We start from the raw sequence: 25,164 nt of genomic DNA on the forward strand, positions 1-25,164 counted from the left end.
CAGTATGTCCTGAGTTTTGGTGGTGAAGTGAGTGGCCAGTGCGTTGGAGAGGGCCTGAGAGGGAGTAGGGGAGGAGGATACTGCAGAAGGGTTGGCTAGTTCCCTGCAGATTTTGAAAAGTTCTGCCCTGTTGTTGGATGCGCCAGATACCCATGCCTGAATGTGGGCCTTTTCTTGGCATGGATAGAGTCTGTATTGCCTTTGGAGCAGGCGGCAGGCTAGTTTGTCAGAGGGTGCGCCCGAGGTTTGCCACTTCTGTTCCGCAGCTCTTCACTTTAGAGTCAGGGCTGCAAGTTCGGAGTCGTACCAGGTGTTCCGCTTAGAGGTGGGTTTCAACCGGATCCTCATGACTGGGGCAAGAATGTCAAGGGTGTTGGAGATGGACAGGTGGAGGTTGCTGAGAGCAGAGTTGGTGGTAGAGTCTGAGTTGGAGGGGGTTGGGGAGGATTAAGGAGGAAGTGTTGGCAGCAGGTGACACTCGTTTCATTGGGCGGAGGTTCGTGAATGAGGTTGGCAGTGCATTTGGAGGTGAGGTCACAGGGCCATAGGCACCAAGGTGGGAGGAGAGAAGGGAGTGGTCTGACCAAGAGAGAGGGGTGACCATGGGAGATGAGCGGTCGAAGTGGATGTCGGCATCCAGAGTGTGACCAGCAGAGTGAGTTGGGCCAGAAGGGAAAATGGAGAGGGATAGAGAGATGCAGAGGCCAATGAAAAGAGTAGGTGCTGTGCCAGGGGAGTCCAATTGGATGTTAAAGTCACCCAGAAGCAGCGGGTTGGAGGAGGTAGAAAGTAAGGTAGAGCAGAAACCAGCCCATTCAGAGAGGAACAGGAAGGTAGCGCCAGGAGGCTGGTAAATGGTAGAAATGGTCAGGGTGGAGGAGGGAGAGAGAACCAATTTGCAAACCAGGCTTTCACAGTAGATCTTAGTGGGTAAAATGGAAGAAGGAACCCACTCCGGGAAGATTAAGGCAACCCCACCGCCAGTATGGTGAGGTTGTGGCTTGGAGATGATCTTAAAGCTGTCAAGGAGGAGGGAGTCAAAAGCAGTGACTGAGCTTGAATTGAACTATGTTTCAGGCAGAGCGAGAATGTCAAGGTCAGGATCTTCAAGAAGGAGACAGATGTCAGCAAAGTTTGTTGGCTGAGCGGGCATTGAGAGTCGCCAGGTGGAGGCGATCACTGCCTTTCAAGGTTTTCTAAGGCGGAGTACAAGGGCGTGGTACTTCAGTTAGAGGGGGGGCGGACAGAGGGAGAAGTAGTGAGAGGCCGGAGAAGGAAGAAAGTTTGAGGGATGGAAGGATCCAGTTATAAAGGAGGTTGGCCTGAGGGCCCTGGTGCCAGTGTGGTAGACATTAATGATGCAGCGTGAGAAGAAGCCCGCCAAGAGAACTTTCCGCTTGGTGCCAACATTAATGGGAGAGGATGTGAAAGGGGAGAGAGTAGAGATGAGATGAGAAGTCCATAGATTTGGAGAGGGGACAGAGAAAAGGATCTCTCTGGAGGATGCACTGACATAGGTTTCTGCGATGGGAAGGCCAGGATTTGTGCAGAGGATGTCTTTTTTTTTGCGTGCTTTTTCCGTCCAGATTTCGAGCGAGAGAGAGGATAGCTGATAGTGTAGCAGTTAGAAAAGATTGGAGAGATGGTGAGCGCCATGTCAGGGGCAGAGGATAGACGAGAGAAGGAAGAAGAAAGTGGGGGCTGCACCGCACAGTCCTGGCCCGGTCTTACTCGCAGGTGGCCTAGTAGTTAAGGATGGCACAATACAATGCAGAGCAAAAGGTGAGGTGCAATACAATTCAGCATACAAGAATGCAAGATGTCAAGCAGGTGCAGTGCAATGCACACAGGATGGAAAGTAGAATGCAAACCCACCTAGATTCGAATTTTTATAATACAGTGCAATGCAGTGTAATGCACAAAATGTAAAGCAAGTAAAATGCGGTGCACACCGGTACGAGACGTTAAATGATATGAACAACCACAGCACAGTGTGTCGTGATGATGGGAGGAGGACCAGGGAGAAAAGGCAGAGATGGGAGAGTCACAGTTGCTGAAAAAAGAGACCGCAGGAGGAGGCAATAAGAAGCTCAGCCATGACTCGTTGGGCGGTAATATACCTATTGACTTTAAAAATCGGGCCTCAACAACCTGACAATCTACCATGGAATCTATAATGGGGTGTAGTTCATCATGGCAATCGGGTCAGTTTGCACACCCACTGGAGCTATTCCTTTGTCCTTGGATAATGGAGAAATGGATTGAGTCAAAACTTGTCCTGCTTCCGATAATCTGGATCCTTGACCAGCTGCTATAATGTTAAGCTGGATATTCTCATGTGATGTCATAGGGGGTACTTCCTTTGGTCTAAATAAACCCCCTTTGACAATAGAGCATGTCCCTATTGGCTGCAAATCGCAAGAGTCCCGATTAATCAAATCAACAGGGTCCGGGTGCACCGACCTCACTGGTTTTTTCATTATTTTGATCTCTAAATGAAAAATGATGGTTTGGAGTTAACACCATGCAGGTCAGCGGGATTCTATCCTTGGGGGTGGTGGGGTTTCAACCTGGTCGAAATCCGCTTTTGTGGAGGTGAAGTTAGCAAATCAAGTTCTGTTAGACCACCTTCTGAAAAAATGTCTAACGATCTTTCAGGCTAGTTTTCCTTTAGGCAAAACAGACTTGTGCTGAATAGTTTGGGATTTGCAAAAGCGTCTTTTATAGTCGAGTTACATAAGAATATTCTCAAAGATTTTGTATTATTGTTGGGCATTGTGCATTTTTTTTCCATTCTGTACATCCATGTGATTTTGTTTACAGTCAACTTTCCTCGGCTGCTTCGTTGTTAACATACTAGAGGCTGCTCGGGCCTCTTCGGCCTGAGAGTCTTCCTTCTCATCAGCCAAGTAGTCAATAACCTGAACTAACGTATCTGGTTCTTCTGGTAAACTTACCTCTGGCATTTGTAGCATTTTAATGGCCTGAGATAAATCCGGCTGGCCACTTTCCTGTGAGAGGACTCTGGGCATGAAATGTACTTTTAAACGGTTCTCGGTCTTTGCTGTGCCCAAGCTTTTTTTAAATTGGCTCGAGGCCAATTGAATGAATTTGCAACTCCTTTTTTATACTTTTGCACAACGCTACAAGTGAGTAAAGAACAAAAGTTTAAGGCGTAAATCACCTTTTCGGCAGCCAGAGCCGATTCCTCAATTGGAGTATTTAAAGTCATAGTAGTGCCTTCAGGTGTTTTCCGCCGAGAGTCGGCGCATAGGAGGTGTCCGTAGTGTCCGTCACATTGTCAATATCCTCCTGATTAAAGTATTTCGGGGAGTTCGGGACCAAAGTATTTCCGCTGATTGTGATTGATTCAGTATCGGAACACCCTTCGATAATATTTACCAATTTTTCAGTTTGTTCTAATATATTTTGTCACCTCATTTGTCTTATGAGCTCCTCTATTAGTCTCTGCTTTGCGAGATACCATTTCTGACTCCGCTAGATCATTATGATTCCTCGCTTCTGACACACAAGAAAAGACTTAGGAGAGATCGGTGTTGGGGAGATTTATCATTTTTGTGCTAAATCCCCTCTCCTAGTGGGACCACCAGCACTTTTTGCTGGACTTCTGGACTGTTTTCTTTCAATCCTGAATGAGTGGAGACTTTTTCCTCTCATTCATCCTTGTGAGTTCTGTCTTTTGGAACTTTATTCTTTGTATTCTACATGTACTAGAGTCGATCTGCTCCATACCTCTTAAAGGCATCTGTGTTTTTACTACTGAAGCACACAGCTCCTTATGGGCAGTGTTGATGGGGACCCTTAGGATCCTCCTTTTAAGATTATTTTCCTATATACCTAAGTAACTACAGTTCTTAAGGATAGAGAACATTCTCTGTGCCTGTGACTTTTTAGTCACATAGACAATCACCTAGTTATGACTGGTGACAGTGGAAGTGTTCTACAAACTAATGTGTATTTTTTATACTGCAGGCTATGTCCATAGCCTCGGTAGTGCACAATAGGGGTACCCAAGTACCAACTTGGGGCCTCCCTTCTTTTTTCACCATTACTAGCAAGGTTGTTCTTTGTTAGACCTTCTACCGTTCTGGGATGGAGAGGTATGTGTGTGTGTTTTTCCTTTGGCGGGAACCAGTAGGTGTCCCCGCCTAGGCTCCAGAGTGTCTGTGCAGGCAGGAAGTAGAGGAGGAGTTTTCCACCCCCTGTTCTATGTCTGCCAGAGTGCCTGAATAGGTCCAGCTCCCACAGGGTGTCTGACTGTCCTGATTGGACAGCCAAACGCCCCTTTCTGTAAAATGAGAGAAATTGCAGAGCAGTGTGTGCTGGAACTGTATAAAATGTGAGGCTTCTGGAGTGAAAAACAAGTTGACCACTGGAAACAGAAGCAAATCGAAGAAGACGATGACCAGAGATGCCTGCAGACCCTTTGCTTCACCGTGAAGCAACCAATGCTGTCCTGACCCCATTTTCTATGCGACAGAGCAGCTCCGTGGAGGGCGACTCCTTCCCTTTGGCTGGTGGGAACAACCAGTCCCAAGTCGAACTTTGAAACAAGCCACCCCCGAATTCCTCGGATCTTCCAGAGCTGCGGAACCCCAATACCAGGAGATGTGCTGCCCATTTCGGGTGCATCATCGTGGAAAGGCTGAATCCGTCCAAATCTTTCGTAAACTGGTAAGGACACTCCAGAGATCTGATCCAACTCACCCAGACCCCCTCACCAGATTGTGGGACTGCAGGAAGCGAAGAAATCCGTGTCCTTGTTTGGTGCTTCAGAAAAGGCGCCAAAACGGCAGAGTAAACCCAGAAGTTGCTGAAAGTCGTGTCACGGGTCCTCCCTTGCGACTGCTGCTAAGTGATCCCGTCCATTGTCCTGCCTTCCATCACCAGACCAAGAAATCCAGAGGTCGGGTCCAGAGCTGCAACATCGCGGAGCATCAAGCACAACATTTTTTTCTAACCTAAGGTACTGTGGGGAAAAAGGTATTGCTTACCTGATTCCAAGAAGTCGCTCCAGAGCGTTGGAGTGCATGCAGAGGTGTCCAGGCCAACCCCTCATACCTCCGACCCAAGCCGCTGCTTGTGTCCCCTTCTCCAGTCCGTTTTAAGGTCTCCATTGTTAGTTGTTAACTTGCTGCTTTAATAACTTCAGCCACTGGAAGGAATCCACAGGAACTCTTCATTATTCACTGATTGTCATGACTTCAAGCCCTGTACGAACTGCCTTTTAGCTAGGGTTGTGTTTTTGGACTTAAAAGAGTTACCAGGTGAAGAAGCCGTCTCCAAAACCTTGAAAAAAGCTTACATTGCACTAGCTAACCATTTTCCTCCTTTTACGTGACTTTAGTATATGTGTTTGCCAAGTAAATGTACTACTGTATAAACCGTTGAAAATGGCATAAGTGCGCAGTAACCGATAATACGATAACATTGTCTTTTTCCCTTTCTAACGTTGCTACAAATGTAACTGCTAACAAACACAAAATTGCAAGTGCCCTTTGAAGTGTATTATCAAGTATTTCTAAGTGTTCTAACCTAAACTTCGAATGGATTGTGTGCTCCAAAGCATTCCACATCTTTGACATGTAATGTCCACAGCTGTGCACTTCAGAAACATTTTGGCAGAGGGCGTCCTGCGTCGATGGCGTCGGGTCCATGTCCCTCAAGGGCCTCCATCGAGGGCGACGCCATAGGATGTTCTAGGATGCACGGTGCCTGTAGCCACAGTTCTGTTTTTTCCGCGAACGTGTTTACTTCGTGAGACTCGGCGTGCCTCATGTGTTTTCTTTGTAGAAGATGTCTTTCTCTTCTACCCCTCTGACTCCGTGGTCTGGCTTTAAGACCTGCCGGGACTGCAAGTCGAAGATGTTGCTCACTGACCCCCACCGCATTTGTTTGTGGTGCCTGGGCGAGTCGCACGACACCGCCAATTGCTCGAAATGCCAGTCGCTGACTTCCAAGGCTTTGCAGGAACAGAAGGGGAAGCTCCAGGTAGGTAGGGGCTCGAAGCCTGTTAAGTCCCGTGCTTCCAGGTCCAAGGGGGTTTCCACTGACGACTCGAGGGGCGACTCTCCGCATCGGAAGGATTCCTGGGGATCTCTGTCCCGGAGTGGTTCCCGCCACTCATCTTCCACATCCCGGCATTCGAAGCGCTGTCACCGGTTGCCTTCCACATCCGCCCCAGAGGATGGTGTCTCGAGGAAGGTTACGTGCCCTACGAAGTCTTCGACTCCGGAGGAATGGGCGGCATTTAAGAATTTCAAGATGGCGATTTTTCAATCGCAGGACACGGGTCCGGTCGCGCCTTCTGAAGAAGCCGGCCAGGATCGGTCTCGTTCTGTGGCTCGCACGCCTTCGAGCTCGGGTTCGCGACGCGGCACTCATCGGGAGCCGTCGAGGTCCCGTACGGACAAGGAATCGAAAGGTCGCAAGAGACTTGTCTCTAGGTCTCGGTCGAGACCGCAGCAACCTATTGAGGGTTTGGGGCCGGCATCGACTCGTTCGGCACCGTGTCCTGTCCGATTCAGACATCGCTGCCTTGCCATCGTATCAGCCCATGGTGTCGTTGGCACCTGTGTCAACGTCGTAGCCTTTGGCGGTCCCGACGTTGAAGTTGTCGACACTCAACGTTGAAGCCATCAGCGCCTTTTGGGATTTTTTCTCGAAATTCGCCGTTCGGAGTACCCGGACATCGTGGACCCTCCAAGGAAGGCTATGTCGAAGTCTGTGAGGCCAGTTTTAGACTCCAGGCCCTCTTCTCTTCTGTCGCCAGACCTGGGTTTCACCTGCCTCTGGCTGATATTTATGGAGTGGAGGAAAGGTCTGAGTTTGAGGACCCTGGTGAACTTGATGAACCTCCACATTTTTCTGGAGAAAGTCAGTCGAGGAGTTGAGGCAGACCCTCCATGATGCAATTGGGCTGGAAACTTCCCCGGAAGTGGAATTTGGTAGACCTGAGCCTTGGGCTCATGCAGAGTCTTCTTATAGGAGACTCATGTCGCAAGTCTCGGAGTATCTGGGCTATTCTAGTCCTCCTGAATACTTTGTGCAGGACGATATGACGGGCATCTTGGATCAAGGTCCGTCCTCTGACCCTGCTTTGCCATTTCATCTTACCTTGCAGAAAAGTGTGGCAGCTGCTTGGCAGTCCCCGGAATCTCTTTCGGCTGTTAATAAGTCTTTGACCAAGAAATACCGCCCTTCCGTTAGCAACCCAGCTATCTGTCTACTCACCCCACTCCCGAGAGTTTGGTGGTTCAGGTGGCTACGGCCACCTCAAGGCATGCGGCGTACCCTACCATCCCTCCGGATAGGGACTACAAGCGCTTCAACGGTTGGGCCCGGAAGGTATTTTCTGCTGTGAGCATGGCCCTGAAATCGGCCACCTCCACGTGTGCCTTAGCAAGGTTTTCACACACACTGTGGAATTTTGTTTCTTTGGCGGCTGAGCATATTTCCGAAGGGGGAAGAATGGGATGGGTTCCTTGCTCTTGTGCAGGACAGCAAGGATGCCATTTGTGAATCCCTTCAATCGGGTTTGGATACGGGCGACAGTGTTAGCCGATCCATGGCTGCAAGCACGGTTATCTGCAGATTTGCGTGGTAGCGGAAGTCAGGATTTGCTCCGGATGTGCAGGCCCGTCTCCTCAAAATGCCCTTTGATGACGCACATTTGTTTGGCAGCAAGGCTGACAAGAGCCTTGAGGTTGCAGACCTCAAAAGCTGCGGCGAAATCTTTAAGCGCTGCAGTGCATCAACCTCTGCCTTTTCGTCCTAGGGGACAGCAGTGGAGGGTAGGTTCATTTCATTACTACTCCTCCTTTGATAGGACGAGAGGGGCCGCCAATCAAAGGGGCCAGCACAAAAGTACCCGTGGTGGTTGGAGAAATCGTGGTGCCAGGCAACTGCCACTTTGCCTTCAGGCACGGCTACAGCCGCTTCCAAACAGTTGTGAGGCCATGTGCCATGGTCCGCCGGTTGGGGGCAGACTGTCTCAGCATCTCGAATAATGGCGTACCATTACTTCAGATGCGTGGGTTCTGGATACCTTTGCCCACTGCTGCTGCCTTCCCTCCGTCAGTGGCCTCACGACAATCCACCGGGGACACTCTCTTTGAAGCTTCCAGATCCGCTCCTTGCACAGGAAATCTTGAGCCTGCTGGAGAAAGGCGCTATAGAACTAGTGCCTGTAGCGGAGAGGAACAAGGGATGGTATTCCCCTTATTTGTTTATCCCAAAGAAAGACAGTGGATTGAGACCCATCATGGACTTGTGTTGGTTGAACAAACTTCTCAGGAGCAACAAGTTCAAGATGGTCACTCTTTCTCAAGTCCTCCATGCCCTTCAACTTCAGGATCGGTTGGTGTCTTTGGACCTCAAGGATGCTTACTTTCATGTGCTGATTCATCCCGTGCACAGGAAGTACCTGAGATTTGCGGCTGGCAACTCGCACTTTCAGTTTCGGGTCCTGCTGTTCAGACTGACCTCCACCCGAGGGTCTTCACCAAGCTATTGGTGGTGGTGGCAGTGTACCTCGGGCGAGGGGGGGATTCATGTCTACTCCTACCTGGACGACTGGCTGATCCGGGCCACTCTTCCGAGCTGGCGTTGGATCATCTAGGTGTCACCTGCCGCACCCTCCACAGGCTGGGCTTCTCCCTGAATTTCAAGAAGTCGTATCTGACACCTTCCCAACAGCTCCAGTACATCAGGGCTGTTCTAGACACGTCCTTGGGGAAGTGTTCGCCTCCCCAGGTAAGGGCTCATCACATTGTGCAGATGGTGGACAAGTTTCAACATGCCCAGAGTCTCCCGGCTTTCAAATTCTTATTGTTGCTCGGCCTCATGGCCGCCTCAATTTTTCTGGTGCCAGAGGCCCGGCTGCGGATGAGATCTCTGCAGTGGGCTCTCGATGCAGTGGTCTCAGTTCTCCGGCAAGATGGCGGATCCCGTTCAGATTCCATTCGCAGTCTCCCAGGATCTTCTGTGGTGGGCCGTCAAAGGGAACCTGATGAAGGGGTACAGTTTTGGCAACCGTGGCCGGAGGTGACTGCAGTGACGGATGCTTCCTCTCACAGGGTGGGGTGCTCATGCCAACAACTTGACCACCAGCGGTCGTTGGTCTCCGTCGGAGTCCAGACTCCACATCAATCTGTTAGAGCTGAGGGCCATCAGGCTCGCCCTGAAGGCTTTGCTGCCCTCTGTACGGGGGAAGAGTGTCCTGATCATGACAGACAACACAGTGGCCATGCAATACCTCAACAAAAAGGGGGAGCGCTAGGGTCACTGGCGTTGTGCAGAGAGGCAATGGTTCTGGGCCATCCAGCAGGAAATGTCGATCTCTGCAGTTCATCTGGCCGGAGATGGAAATGTGGCGGCGGACGGAGGCAAAATGAGCAGCCAGAGCACCGTCTCCCACAAGTGGGAGTTGGCTCGGGAAGTCCTTCAGGAGATCTTCGCCCTTTGGGGTACCCCGCAAGTGGATCTCTTCGCCACCAGTGTCAACCGGAAGTGTGAGAGATTCTGCTCAAGGGAGTTCCTCCAAGAGGAGCCTTAGGAGACGCGTTCATGGTGGATTGGTCATTCCCACTGCTGTACGCGTTTCCTCCACTCCCCGTCATTCCTCAAGTGTTGCAGAGGTTCGGTTCCCACATGATTCTCATTGCTCCGGATTGGGCCAGGAGAGCGTGGTACCCAGACCTTCTAGAAATGTCATTCTGCCCTCCTCGCCGTCTTCCCTGCCAAGAGGATCTGCTCTCGCGTGAGGGGGCATGTCAGGTTCTCCATCCAGAGGTCAAGACTCTCAACCTTCACACTTGGTATCTGAAAGGTTGAGGTATAAGAATTGGGATCTCCCAGATGACGTGATGGAGGTGTTGCTTTTGGCCATGCGGCCTGCAACAAAATCCCTGTACTGTTGGCGTAAGTTCTGTGACTGGTGCAGAGATCACAATGTTGATCCTTTTCAGTGCTCCATTCCTATGGTCTTAGCTTTCTTGCTTTCTTTGGCCCACAGGGGCCTTCAAGTGGGTAGCATTAAAGGTTACCTGGCGGCACTGTCTATCTTTAAGCGCTCGTCTGAAGAATGTTCTTACTTTAAGTTTCTTTTAATCTCTCAGTTTCTTAAAGGACTGACTAATGTATTCCCACCGTCCCCTTTCCAGGTGCCGGTTTGGGATTTGAATTTGGTTTTGAAATTTCTAATGGTTGCTCCGTTTGAACCTTTGCACTCTTGTCCTTTGAGATTACTGTCCTTCAAGACTGTGGTCTTGGTTGCGGTTACTTTCGCTCACAGTGTGAGTGAATTGAAGGCACTTTCATCTAAGCCACCTTTTACTGTGTTTCACAAGGACAGGGTTGTACTGCGAGTTCCTCCCTCCTTTTTACCTAAGGTAGTTTCTCAATACCATTTGAGTCAGAAAGTGCTTCTTCCATCTTTCCACCCTCCTCCTCATCCTGGTAAGGAAGAGGAGCGACTCCATCGGTTGGATCCTAGGAGAGCTCTAAGCTTTTACATTTCTAGGATGTCCAGGGTCAGAGCGGATGCTCAACTCTTTGTAGGATATGCTGGACACTGATTGGGCCAGGCTGTTACAAAACAGACCTTGTCCAGGTGGATTATCCTCACCATTACGCAATGTTATCGATTGGTGGTACGGACAGTAGGGTTGAGAGCTCATTCCACTAGGGCGTGGCTACTTCCACCGCCCTCCAGAGGGGTGTTCCTATTAGGAATATTTGTGATGCCGCTACTTGGGCTTCCATCCACACCTTTTGTAAAACATTATTCCCTGGATACTATCCGTGGTCAGGATATTGCCTTTGGGAAAGCGGTTCTTTATTCTGCAATCTGATTGGGTACTCTAAATTCTTTTCCCTCCTCTATTTACTGGTACTGCTTTGGGAGTCTGTCAAAGATGTGGAATGCATTGGAGGACACAATCCATTCGAAGAACAAGTTACTTACCAACTGGTAACGGTCTTTCGACTGGATGTTCCTCCAACGTATTCCACATCGCCCTCCCAGCCTGCCCCTCAGGAGAATTTCCTATGCAATTGCAGTTTTCCGCAAGGCTAAGTGCAGTTCAGCAGGCATCAGACTGGTGCCACACGTTCTGGGGTAAAAAACTTAAACAGAGGCTACGGGCGCTGTGTGTCCTATTTATAACATCCTATGATGTCGCCCCTCGACGGAGGCCTTTGAGGGACATGGACCCGACGCCATCGACGCAGTATGCCCTCTGCCGAAAGGTTTCCGAAGTGCACAGCTGTGGACATAACATGTCAAAGATGTGGAATGCTTTGGAGGAACATTCAGTTGAAGGAACGTTACCAGTTGGTAAGTAACTTGTTCGTCTGAAGTATTTAAAGTGAATATGGTGTACATATCATACTTTTTTTAATATGATTACTAGCTTATCTACCCAGCTTCGCCCCATATTTCAATTCTCAGATTTTTAAATCTCTAATCAAAAAGTCTCACTTCAGTTTCTTCAGCAGTTTTTGTCATGACCTACAGAACGCGCCCCTTTTGGACTTCCTGGTCCTTGTCTCAACAGGGCTTACACTCCCTGGTACTTCCAACATGGCCGGCCAGCATGAAACACCTTCCTCGCTCTACACGTTGGACGTAGCGTGTTCTATTAATAGACCACGCCCACCGCGGCTCTGGGCGTCTCAATGCTATTGCGAAATAGCGACCAGACGTGTTCTCCGGTATTGTTTCCCTGATTCTGTCCCTACTAACTCCATTCCTAGTCCCCCTCCTTTCCTTCTTCCTGGACTCGTGTGCTGTGTAGTACACTTTCTTAATTTCCTGGATTCCTGGATCGTTGCATCCCGGACCTTTGATTGCACGCTGGAGTCGGAAGAGACTCCTGCAGCCTTATTCAAGACCTGATCCGTCCGCAAGAAGGCATCGACCAAGAAATCCAACAAAGATCGGACTCAGGTGAGAAGGGGGGAACTCCTTGACAGTTTGAAATGACACCCGACCGAACTTGATATGGACATGGAAGCGGCCGTTCAGGACCTGATGCGTGGCATGCAAGAACTATCAACCGAGGTACAGAATCTCAAGGCAGAAAACGCCGCTCTCAAACAATTGGTTCTATCCCGTGATTCTGCCACAAAAGAAAGTGCCTTGCTGGGCGGCATAGTTGACAAATACGTTGGGTCGGCAAAAACCCTTCGTGGATTCCTGTATTCATGTTTGGTCCACTTTACTTTTCGACTCCCAGGGCTAAAGTGGATTTCATAATTTCTCACCTTTCAGGAAATGTATTAACCTGGGCTACGCCCCTCGTTAATTCCGGCGATGCTCTACTAGATGACTATGATGGGTTCATACAGGCCCTTAAAACCATGTTTGATCGCTCAGAGCAGGTCTATAGTGCCCAGGAACGCCTGTTAGACTTTCAGCAGGGATCACAGGATATGCTCACCTTTGTAACCCGATTCCAGCAATTGGCCAAGGAAGCTGATTGGTCCCCTGAGGCGAGTTTTACCCTCTTCAGGAAAGGACTGAATGAGGAGATTAAGGAGGAGTTGGCCAGAGTGGCTCGCCCAAACTCATTCCAGGTACTAATGGACCTTGCCATGCAAATAGACTTTCGAATCCAGGAAAGGAAGGCTGAGAAGAAGAAATCCAGAGGAAATCCTCCGAAAGTGTCCTTTGAGAGTACCACCAAGACAGACACAAACCCAGGCTCAGTCAACGAACCAGAACCCATGCAGATAGGAGCCTTCCGTGGACCTATATCCCCGCAAGAAAGGATGAGGATTCATACGGGGTTGTGCATGTATTGTGCCTCAGATAAACACTTGGTTAGGGAGTCTCCTCTAGCCCCTCCTCGGCGTTCAGGAAACGCCAGCTCCCGATCCTAGATGGAGCAGAGCTTCGGGAGAGAGATGTTTGCTCCACATCAATTCCATCCTTGAACTCTCCTGGACAAAACAATTTGGTGATACTGCAAGCCTTCCTATCGCCCTCCAAGAATAAGACCTATTCCATTTTGGCCTTGGTAGACTGCGGAGCTATGGGAATTTTCATTGCTCAAGATTGGGTTGTTAGTCATCATATTCCATACAAGACACGAAGCACCATGCAGCCGGTGGAAGCAATCGACGGAAGACCCCTCACTTCAGGGCCCATAAGCATGCAGACTAAAGAGATCCAGCTTTCAATAAACAATCACCAAGAGCGGATTAGATTTGACATCATTAAGTCAGCTCATTACCCCATGGCATTGGGGATGCCCTGGTTACAGAAGCACAATCCGTACATCAATTGGACAGCAGGATCACTATTCCTAGGCTCAGAGTGTTGTATGTCTCACTGTCTATTCCTGGATCCCTCCTTCACACCTCCTAAAGAACCACCATGAGACCAGCAAACACCACTCATGGTTTCCAATATCATACAAGTCCCTGAGGCCTATCAGGGATATGCTGATGTATTTTCAACTGCCATAGTCCAGGCCTTACCCCCTCACAGACCTGAAGACTGCGCCATAGATACAGATCCCTCAGTAGTGATTCCCTTTGGCAGAATGTTCATCCTTTCCGAACCTGAGAAAAAGGCCCTCCGAGAATACCGGGATACAACCTTGAAAATGGCACCATAAGACCTTCAAAATCTCCAGCGGGTGCTTCGTTGTTCTTTGTTCCCAAGAAGGACACCAAGGAACTCAGGCCTTGCCTCGACTATCGTGGCTTAAATCAATGCACCCTCAAAGCACCCGTTGCCCTTGATCTCGGATATCCTGGAAGCTGTGAGAGGTGCCGTAATATTCACAAAGTGGGATCTCCGGGGTGCCTACCATTTGATCCGTGTCCGGGAAGGAGACAAATGGAAAACAGCCTTTAGAACACCCTTTGGTCACTATGAATATCTAGTCATGCCCTTTGGACTAGCTAATGCCCCCGCAGTTTTTCAACGTTTCATGGAAAGGGTGTTCTCTGACATGTTATTCCTTTTCGTCATTGTCTATCTGGAAGACATACTGATCTTTTCCAAGGACCTTCTAAAGCATGAAGAACATGTAAAGGCAGTATTACGACGACTCCGTGAACACAAACTTTTAGCCAAACCCGAAAAATGCTTGTTTCACGTTGGTATGGATCCTTCAAAGGTAAAGGCCATACTGGCATGGCCCGCTCCCACGTCCTTGAAACAAGTTCAATCCTTCCTGGGGCTTGCTAATTTCTACCGGAAGTTCATATCCACCTTTTCCGAGATCGTTCAGCCGATCGTTGCTCTCTTGAAGAAAGACACCCCCTTTATCTAGTCTACACTGCAAGATAAGGCATTCCAACGTATAAAAGGAGAGTTCACGCAAGCCCCCATCTTAGCCCAACCAGACATAAATCGACCATTCCTAGTGGAAATGGATGCCTCTGACTACGCCATAGGAGCGGTTTTGAAGCAGGAATTTGAGGATAAACTTGAACACTCCATTGCTTACCTTTCACAAACCCTGACTCTCAGTGAGACACACTACTCCGTCCTGGAAAAGGAACTGTTAGCCATCCGCCAAGCCTTCACTGAATGGCGTAATCTACTTCTGGGTGCTAGATAACCAGTTCAGGTCCGCACGGACCATCAGAATCTTCAAATTCTACAGTCATTGGAGTGTAGGAACAGTCGTCAGGCGCGTTGGGCCTACTTCTTTGCCCAGTAACAGTTCCACATCACTCATGTTCCCGGATCACAAAACCTGATTGCTGACGCCTTATCTGGACGTCCTGACTATGTAACTACTTACGATCGGGCCTACCCTAAGATGTTTCCCCACACAATCTTTGTAGCTCAAGCAGTCAATCTCCTGGAAGAAATTTGAGTGCAAACCCAATCCTCTGATCTGTGGAAGGATATTTCAAGGAATAATCTATGGAATCGAAGAGTCAAGGAAGGATATTTATTCAAGGACAATGCACTGGTCATTCCCACACAAATTACAACAAAGAATAATAAACCTCTGTCATGATACCCTTCACTCCGGACATCGTGGCATAATGAACACCCTCCGCCTCATACAAATACAGTTTTGGTGCCCTGGAATGAAGACCGACGTACAGCAGTACATCCAAGCTTGTGCTATCTGTAGTCAAAATAAACATAACAAGAGACCGGCGGGTCTTCTACTGCCACCTACACTGCCAACAAGGCCATGGGAATTCATTGCTACAGACTTCATTGTGGAATTACCACCTTCCCGAGGATACACGACCATCATGGTTACCTTTGACTTGTTCACTCATATGGCTCATTTTACACCCCTGTGTAAGCTATCATCCTCGTCCGAACTTGCTGGAATCTTGCTGGAACACACATTCCGTCTGCATGGACTTCCTTCCAAGATCATATCTGATTGAGGACCTCAATACGTCTCACAATTCTGGAAACATCTCTGTCGCATTTTGGGAATTCAACGCAACCTCTCATCCGGTTATCATCCCCAAACCAACGGGGCCGCAGAACGTGCTAATCAGACCCTGGAACAGTATCTTCGATGTTTCGCCACCAAGGTTCAGGATGACTGGTCGCTCCTGATACCCGTGGCTGAATTTGCCTACAATTCCTATCATTCAGCACTTAAGACCAGTCCCTTTTATTGTAGCCAAGGTTTCCATTCATCGGTTCTACTCTATGTTCTCCCTCATCCCACACCGGTACCTACTGTCGACTCCTGGATCGAAACCCTCATCAACGTACACCAGGAGGCCAAAGAAAACTTTGAGAAGGCCAGAACACAGACTAAGAGGTATGCGGCTTCAAAAGAAGACCAGGGCCTTCTTATGCAATTGGTGATCAAGTCTGGTAGTCCTCGAAATTACTACCCCGACATTTACGGCTAAACAAATTGGCCCCTCGGTACTATGGTCCATTTCCCATCAAGGAAATTATAAATCCAGTCTCATACCGGATCAAACTACCAGACTCCTGGAAGAAAATTCACCCAGTTTTTCACACATCCTTATTAAAACCCTACATCCAATCCTCCCGGAAATCCTGCAGACCCCCTCCTCTGCTGGTCGACGACCAACTGGAATATGAAGTGTCCCGAATATGCGACTCCAGGTATAAACGGGGTCAGCTTCAATACCTGGTTGAATGGAAGGGATATCCTCCTAGTGAAAGAACCTGGGAACCACTTTCTAATCTGAAGACCCCTCGACTGCTCAGAAAATGTCACCTCATACACCTGGGCAAACCTGGAGAAACGTGTCTTCGGAGGAGGCATGCTGTCATGACCTACAGAACGCGCCCCTTTTGGACTTCCTGGTCCTTGTCTCAACGGGGCTTACACTGCCTGCTACTTCCAATATGGCCAGCCAGCGTGAAACACCTTCCTCGCTCTACACGTTGGACGTAGCGTGTTCTATTAATAGACCACACCCCCCGCGGCTCCTCACGTTTCAATGCTATTGCGAAGTAGCGACCAGACTTGTGCTCCGTAGCTCGCGGTATTGTTTCCCTGATTCTGTCCCTACTATCTCCATTCCTAGTCCCTCTCCTTTCCTTCTTACTTCCTGGACTCGTGTGCTGTGTAGTGCACTTTCTTAATTTCCCGCATTCCTGGATCGTTGCATCCCAGAACTTTGAACGCACGCTGGAGTCTGAAGAAACTCCTGCAGCCTTATTTAAGACCCGATCCGTCCGCAAGAAGGCATCGACCAAGAAATCCAGCAAAGATCGGACTCAGGTGAGAAGGGGGGGGGGGGACTCCTTGACAGTTTCATTGCTTTGTTTTTTAGCAGCACAAATTCTCAGATCTGTAAATCTCGCTTGAATTTCTTCAGCAGTTTCATTCCTTTGTTGTTCAGCAGCACTAATCCTCTTAACACCAAATCGTGTTTCTGTTTCTCCAGCAGTTTTGTTGCTTTGTTTTTTTAGCAGCATGAATTCTCTGATTAGTAAGTCTGTGTTCAGGTTCTTCAGCACTTTCATTGTTCTGTCCGTAAGCATGTTGAATTCTATCCGCTTCATGGTCTTGAGATCTACCTTCTTCAGAATGTTGATCATGTTTCAGCTTTCAATGTTTTGTTTTGATTCGAGTGGTATTAAATACTGCTCTTTTCTTTCGTGGCATTTCTGTAACAATATATTCTTGGGATTAAAGCATTAATGAAAGAAGAGAATACAGATGAAAGAAGTATTTTTGTTAAACATGGAACCTGATTCAAATCAACTGATTCAAGTATGTCATCTTCAAATTGTAGAAAAATTCAATTTGGTGTCATGAGGGTGAAGTACCTGTCCTTTACAAAAGTTTGCGATAGAAATTAGTCAGGTGTTCAACATGTTTCAGCGTCAATGCGCGATGATGAGAACTTTCTGCAAATTACCTGTAGATGGTGGTGTAACACCAAAAAATGTAATGCCAAAAAACATAGCTGAAAAACCAAAAAGATTAATTATCTCGGGAACGTGATGACCTATCGAGTCAGAAATAGATGTCTTAATTCGGCAATGAAATAAAGAATATGCCATGCAAAATTCATGACACCAGACCCCACTGTTCATTAGTTCCATCCCCAAGAACGCCACATACAAACCCACAACCAAACACAACTTTATTTTTTATATGTGTATATATATATATATAGTGTGTGTAAGTGCTTCTTTGTTGTGCCTGTCTAGCTAAGATTCAGTGTACTTACTTACAGCTCACATCTTCCTCTTAAGAGATAAGAGAATCCGGACTGCTCTGCCACTCTACCAAGGTCCTGAGCTAGTACAGACTGATGCTAATAGTTGGGGATCTACAAACCACTGGGATAGGTTACTAAAGTCTTACTGCCAGTGGGACTTTAGGAAAACTCCCCTAACAACCAGCAACAGAAGATCTCTTGCCATCTCAAACATTTGACCTGCGATGGTAACCTCAGAGTGTTTTAGCAAGGCTTCTGAGTGAGTACATACTGAGCAGACAGTCAAAAAGTAATATCACTCGCCACAAATCTGAGTGGACCGGAATTATTCACGTATGAAAGCAGGGCCTGACGCTTCCCTTCTTCCAAAAGCCACTTCGAGCTGCTCACCTGGAAACGCCTAACACGCCAAACACACAGCTTGCACACTGCACATTCCGCGCCGGTGCTTGGAGTTTTGAAGTTGCTGCTCCTTTTTGCCCAATGGAGATAGAAACAAGACTGCAGTTGACACCAAACGCACAGCTCGCACTTGTATATTCACATTTATATAAGGCTGGCCTCTGGTTGTTTTACATAATCTAGTACAACATTTTCTGGTGTCTGTTCCTAGTTATTTAACAAGGTATCGTTTGGCATGGTTAATGCCATCAATTATGTACATCATTACCAGTCTATTTGTCCTTTCTATTTTCTCTTTTGTCATGCCATAAACTGGTATTTCTCTTCTGTTTTCAGTATAAATAGTATCTGTATCTGGTTATCTTCCCACATGTTACCCTGTAGTTATCAAACTAAGGTAATTTCAAATATAAATCATCTGCACTAATGTTGGTTGGTGTTTGTAACCCCACACCAAACCTCCTGATCTCCTTAAGCTAAGCCTTGCTACGCAGTCACCAATACGTTCGTTTAGATTTTGTGTTGAACCCTGCAGGTCCGCTAAGATTGCCTTTCCAAAGCCCTTGACTAATAGTGGTACTGAAAAATCCTCCCGACACTGAGTACTATTGTGATAATAGCATGCCAGCCTAGCACCGCATAACTTTTACTTTAAGGTATAATCTAGCATGGACCCTGGTGGATGCTGACTCTAAGGGCCTCTTGTCTATAATATCCATTCAGAATTCCAGCCCTTAAGTTTCCTCACTGCCTTTAAGGGGAGCATAAGGGATTGGTTGTTCCAGGCAGCACCTGACCTGTAATCTCTCCTGCCATGATATTTTAAAGGGCAGCGTCTCTCAATTCTTCTCGTTACCAAATTCCATTTAACTGATTTGTAGTTTTGTGTGGCTGTGATACTCATCTTGCGGTCATTTTGCTATATACTAAAAGAGCCAACATAGAAAATAACATTTCATGCATTTTCTGTGGTTGCCACAATGCCTTGATTGAGGCGATTTGAGTACAGTAGCAGCATTGTTTTGGTGACAGTCTAGGTTTTGTAACGCCTCCGTTGTTTCTCTCATAGATTTCTTCACTGCCTCAGCTTGGTCGCTTCCAGTGACCAGTTCGACAGTAACCCAGGTAAGAACTGCTTTTCAGACCTGTGTAAAATAATGCAACATTGACATATTAGAATTTCAAAACATTATCCTTGTGACAGTAGTCTAGTCCTGGAGGTGATGGGCTCTCTATCCTTGTGTCATTGCACTGACGCCTTCAGTACTATGGATGACCAGACTTTGTAACCAATGTGTACTGGGGTAAAAGCGTTTGCAGCTGTATTCTAAATCTGAGCCAACTGTGTGTTATGGTGAATGTCTCTGTATCTTTGTGCCATCCAGTATTGGGGTGAGCTGTTCTGTCACTGTTCCTATGCTCTGTTTTGATACCATCCTCCTGTTGACCAAATCTGTATCCCTGTATTAGTCACCTGAGGCCAAGAGGTAAAGGCCCTGTATTGATACATAAACCCTATACAAAAAGGGTGCTGTTCCCATGGACCTGCACGCCCTAAAGGTAAAGAGCCTGTTCAAGTGTAGATCTATGAACCCTCTAGCCTTAGAAGCATTGAACCCCAAACCCATTGAACCTCAAGCCCTGGAGATAAAGGGACATGTACCGAAGAGTCCACCAGAAGTAGATGAACGGCCCTTTAACACTGTTCTGTCCATGGCTATTTCATTGTGTGCCCATGCACTTCTCCATTAACCCCTAAGCTCTAGAGGTAAATGGCCTAAGTCCACCAGCCCTAGATTTTGAGGGTGCTTCCTGTACCCAGGTGGTGATCCAAGAACACTAGTCCTACTGGTCAAGTGCTTTGTACACCTGGGCTTATCTGTGAGCCATAGATCTAAAAGGCCTGCAACTGTAAACCCTTCAATCCTAGCACTAAAGTGTCCTGCACACATGTACTGATGTTTGTGCCTTCTCGCCCATGTCACAGTTCTGACATTGTGAATTTTCTCTTTTCTCTACAGTCCTCCATTCTTCCAGAAAGCCCTGTGATAGGATCCGACTTCCGAAGCCTTGAGTTGGGCCCTCTGGATGTTCAGAATAAGGGAGACTGCACTTCTGACCCCATTCCCTGCTCGCTTCCTCCACAAGACTTCTCACAAAAACTGGAGTTACCTGTCCCCTTGAATGGACATCAGACGCTGCTCCCTTACTTCACAAATTCCCAAGTCCCAGCAAGCCCGCCAGCACCGTTGCCAGCAGCAGAGCCCTCAACACCAGTCTTTCACTTGCAGCCATGTGTCCTCTACCAGCGTGCTCCATTTTTTTCTATTGTCACTCCATCCCCAGTCCAGGGGCCAGAGCTATGCCAAGATCCCATAGCAGTCCAGGATGAAGGCCAGCATACAGAGGGCACCTTTGTTGTGCCCATGTCTGGACCAATATTAGGAGGGAGCAGCCGTCGCAGACATCTACAGAAGATTGCACCTCGTGGTACCGTCACAACAACTGGCAGGCAAATTGTGCCAGCAAGCCCCTTCATGGCTCAGCTGGTTATTGCAGGTCAGTATTTACTAAAAAGTGACAATGCAAAGCCAGGGAGCTTTTCTCATAGTGAGGCATGCCATCATAGGTTATTCTGAGTGTTTTTTAGTTAAGAAATGTTCTAGAGAAATAGCAAAAAAGTGAGCCAGTCTGTTGTGTGTGCGTATGAAGAAAAGTTCTGTACAATGGCAAGATTTGTTAGCTTTAGAAAAATGTTGACTTGATTGACTGACAAACCTTTAGTCTGTTTGTTGGAGCCTAAAACCATTTAGATCCATAATGCAGGAACACTCACAAATGAACACTTTTGATGTATTCCGTTTTAAAGGTGTATTCAACGTATTGCACTTGTCTTTATTGGCGCTCCTGGGGACCAAAATACCACTGCACAATTAGATTGATACTTAGCATTTCTAGCTACCAGACAACTGCCCTGGTTGCTTAAGAGTATGAAACCAGCGTCAACACACCGACAGTTATGCTGTTCTCTCCTTTCTTTCATTGTAAATTATTGTTAGTTTCTTCTAAATGGCCTGATGGAGAATTAGTATTTCAGGCCTTGCGAGTGCCTGTAAGGAAATACACAGCCCAACGTTGTTTTCAACACAACATGACAATTAAGCAAATAACTGTTAACTTGAGATAGCTCCTGCTTTATTGATCTTTTGTTTTGAGTTGCCTGAACAGATACCAAGCCAGGGTCAGTGAGCACTACTCCCACTGTTCGAAAAGTCTTAGTATTACTACTTAGATATTTATCTGAGCATAGTGGTGCCCTAGACAAATTTGTTTTATCTGTATTAGGACAAGGATAGATCCATTGAGTGATTGTAGTGGAAAATAACGACCACTTACAATTCCGGTGGATTGATGAACGCTTTATCATTTAAGCAGTAAGCAAACAAATAACCAATGGCAATACAAGACGTTGGCGCAAGTCAACCCCCCCACACCCCCCCTTTCCCACCTTGGTCCAGATCTCTTTCTCCCTAGGAATACATTATTGTCGACCTTTTAGCACAAGGCGAGAGCAAGGAACAGGCTTAGCTGTGCCAAAATGGATGTGTGTCGGAAGCGTGAGTAGTGAAGGCGAGCATTCTTAAGCGGTGTGCGAAGCGATGTACGAAGAGTGACATGCGCGCAGTGCGGTGTACGTCTACCTTTATTTCAGGCTAGAGACAGTGATTTAAACATGGCGTACATGACAAACAGAATATACTGTCACATAATAGTATATAATACAATAGTAACAGGGGGGTACTTCTATGACCATGCCATATTCAATCCCCCCCCCCACAGTCTCTCCAGACTCATTACACATGTTTTTAATAGTGCATACTTTGCATCCAGGCATGTCATTGCAAATGGTATCTTCAGTAACCTGGCAGTATATTACTTGAGCAGTTTGTGAAACATCTGAACAGGCGCTGAGTGCACGTTGACAGTAGCATTTACATACCATGGACAGACAGGACATCCCTAGGAGTATGACCACAGCTATGAGCAGGATATGCCCAGTTGATGCTCCTAGCAGCTCCAACAATCTTACAATTCATGACCCAAAGGACCAAGCAGACTTATCGCTGCTGTGTAAGCAGAGTATGGTATTATGAATGGCTGTGATAATGTCTGTGATATTGCTAGCATAATCTGGTATGGTATGCAACAAAAGACTCCCAATTAGAGTTTTTCTTTGAGCGGGGCAGAGCATGAAAGGTGGGGGGTGGCATAATGCAGGCAAGATGTATCCCAGGTAGCGGCTCCCTCCCCACTTAATGGGCAACCATGCATAAGCTTTATTCCTGCAAATTAAGTAAGTTCAGAATCGGTTGTATAACCGGGTTGAGTGAATGTGAACCCAGGGGTCACATGCAAACATGACATTGTTTTTTTTTATAAAATATTTTTTATTGTTTTGTAGGTACAAACAAACACAACAATGTAAGGTAGTTGACATTTGGTCACTACACTTAAATATTCAAACATTCAAACATCTAAACACACAGGTATACACTTCTTCCTGGCATCTGATTTATGTTTGCATATATTGTGAGGTTGTAACATCTGATATTTCTTGAGTTTGTTTCGATGGCTTGTATCAGTTCATTGCTCGACGCTCAGTGTCCCCATGGCTCTTGCTTGTTTGCCTTCAGTTGTCTTCCCATCTTTGCCATATCTTGGCCGCTTTCTCTGGGCATCCCCTTGTAGTGTACACTCTTGCTTCCATTGGGACACATATGTCCACGTCCGTTACCCATTTGGCATATTGCGGCGGTGTGGCTGAGCCCCATAATTGAGCTATATTTCGTTTTGCAAGACTAGTGGTCATTGCAAACATGAGTTTTTCAAATCTGGATAGCTCTATATCCGCATCTATTCCCAGTATCAGGAGTTTTGGGTCCATCGGTATTTCGCGGCCAAGTACTGTTGACAGTCTATCGCAGAATTGTTGCCAAAAGTCCTGTATCCGCGGGCATTCCCATAAAATGTGGAAGAAGGTTCCTCTCGGGTGGTGACATCTTAGGCAGTTGGGGTCTGTCGCCCTCCCCCATTGGTACAAGGCCTCTCTGGGATAGTAAATCCTGTGTAGGATTTTAAGCTGGACCAGCCTGATTCGGGCTGAGATTGCTGATTCTCGGGGGTACATAAGTGCCACTGTCCAATCCTCTGCTTGTATTTGACCCACGTCTCTTTCCCATCTCTCTTTAAGTTCTATGAGCTCCTTCGTGGCAAATTAATTGATGGCAATGTACATTGTGGATGTTATTTTGTGCCCAATTCGTTCCATCACTATGTTCCTCTCAATCGGGGTGCATTCTGGTACATTCGGTAGGTCTATTTCGCTTGCAGTGAGTGCTTGTCTTATCTGTATGTAGTGGAAGTGCTCCGTGATGGGAAGATTGAATTTGTCTTTCAGGACTTGGAATGTCTTGATTTCTCCATCCTGTACCAAATCTTCTAGTGTCTGTATCCCCGCCTCCTCCCAGGCTACCCATTTGGGAATTCCTTTAAGTTCCGGGAGGTGTTTATTACACCACAGGGGTTGTTTCAATGTGATCTTCCCCTCCCATCCCAGGTATTTATGCGCATCTATCCAAATCTGCGTTCTCTGAGCCACCATTGTGGGTGTGGCTTGTCGGGTTTTCTTTTGATAGAGGCTTTCTAGCGGGGTAATTCCACGGTCCGTCTGGGTGTCTGCTCTGTTGTGTGGTATCATTGGATCGGCATGCAGGATATCATTCACCACTGACATTTGGGCTGCCCAGTAATACGTCTTTAGGTGTGGAAGTCCGATTCCTCCCTCCTATATTGAGCGCTGTAGGGTTTTAAGAGCAATTCGTGGATGCCCCCCTCCCCATAGCAGTTTCCTGAGTGATTCATCTATTTTTTGGAATTCTATCTTGGGTATGTATAGCGGCGCGTTCTGGAGAACGTATAGAAATCGGGGGAGGGCCAACATCTTGAATAGGGTGGCTCTTCCCAGTAGGGTGAGCGGAAGGGTCATCCAGTGCTTCACGTCATTTACGAATCTATCCCTTACTGGGTGCAGGTTTTCCCCTATATACTGTGTTAGGTCTGTGGAGATTTGTATCCCTAGATATCGGAACTGTTCTTTCTCGGTCTTAAATGGGCTGTTATCTAGAGTTGCTGTATCGAGACCCTTTATTGGAAAGATCAGGGATTTATCATAGTTTACTTTTAACCCGCTAAAGGTTCCATATGTGTTTAGTATATTCGTTACAATGGGACAGGAGACTGCTGGGTCACTGAGGTAGATTAGGAGATCATCTGCATATAAGGACACCTTGTCCTCCCAGTTCTGTGCCCATTGGAACCCTTTCCAGTCCAGGGACTCTCTTAGCATTATCGCTAGTGGTTCAATTGCGAGTGCAAATAGCATTGCAGAGAGGGGACATCCCTGTCTGGTGCCCTTCCCAAGTTCTATGGTTCGTGAGGACCAGCCGTTGACTCTAATTTCTGCTATTGGGGCATTGTATAGGAGTTTGACCCAGTTTGTGAATTGCTCCCCAAATCCCATTCTGCCCATGATGAGCCACAGGGCCTCCCAATGGACTGAATCGAAGGCCTTCTCGAAGTCGATAGTTAGCAGGGCTAATGGGTCCTGTAGAGTGGCTGATCTTTCAATGGCAGAGTGTAGTCTGTGGATATTCATTCGCGTGGATCTTTGTGGCATGAAGCCGCATTGGTCCGGGTGGACCAGGGAGGGTATCACTGTTTGCAATCTGTTGGCCAGTATTTTGGCTTTGGTGTTAATAAGAGAGATTGGGCGGTACGAGCTGCATGCGTCTGGAGGTTTGCCTTCTTTGTGTATCACTACTATGTTGGCTTTCCTTAGGTCCAGTGGTAAGATGCCCTTTTCCTTTGCCTGTAAGAACATTTTAAGCATATGTGGCGCCACTTATCCTCCATTATTGCGGCTTCAAGATTTAGCCTCTGGGTTTCGTTCAGTGCTGGGATGGTCACTGTGTCCAACGTGGTGGGGTCCAGCGGAATCGTCGGTGGTGCGTATAGATTTTCATAGTA

The 25,164-nt window shown here is 47.4% G+C and overlaps 1 protein-coding gene across 1 annotated transcript in view; it reads left to right on the top strand.

Moving 5' to 3' along the window:
- The window catches only part of LOC138513838 (MLX-interacting protein-like), a 652,779-nt gene that overhangs the window by 344,747 nt on the left and 282,868 nt on the right, over positions 1–25,164 (top strand). The window contains exons 8-9 of the mRNA XM_069628950.1: positions 19,148–19,203; positions 20,100–20,637. Of these exons, the coding sequence (XP_069485051.1) occupies positions 19,148–19,203; positions 20,100–20,637 (594 nt within the window). The remainder of the gene's footprint in view (positions 1–19,147; positions 19,204–20,099; positions 20,638–25,164) is intronic.

The sequence above is a fragment of the Ambystoma mexicanum genome, chromosome 12 (genome assembly GCF_040938575.1).
Source record: "Ambystoma mexicanum isolate Mex_15411 chromosome 12, UKY_AmexF1_1, whole genome shotgun sequence".
NCBI classification, from domain to species: Eukaryota; Metazoa; Chordata; class Amphibia; order Caudata; family Ambystomatidae; genus Ambystoma; species Ambystoma mexicanum.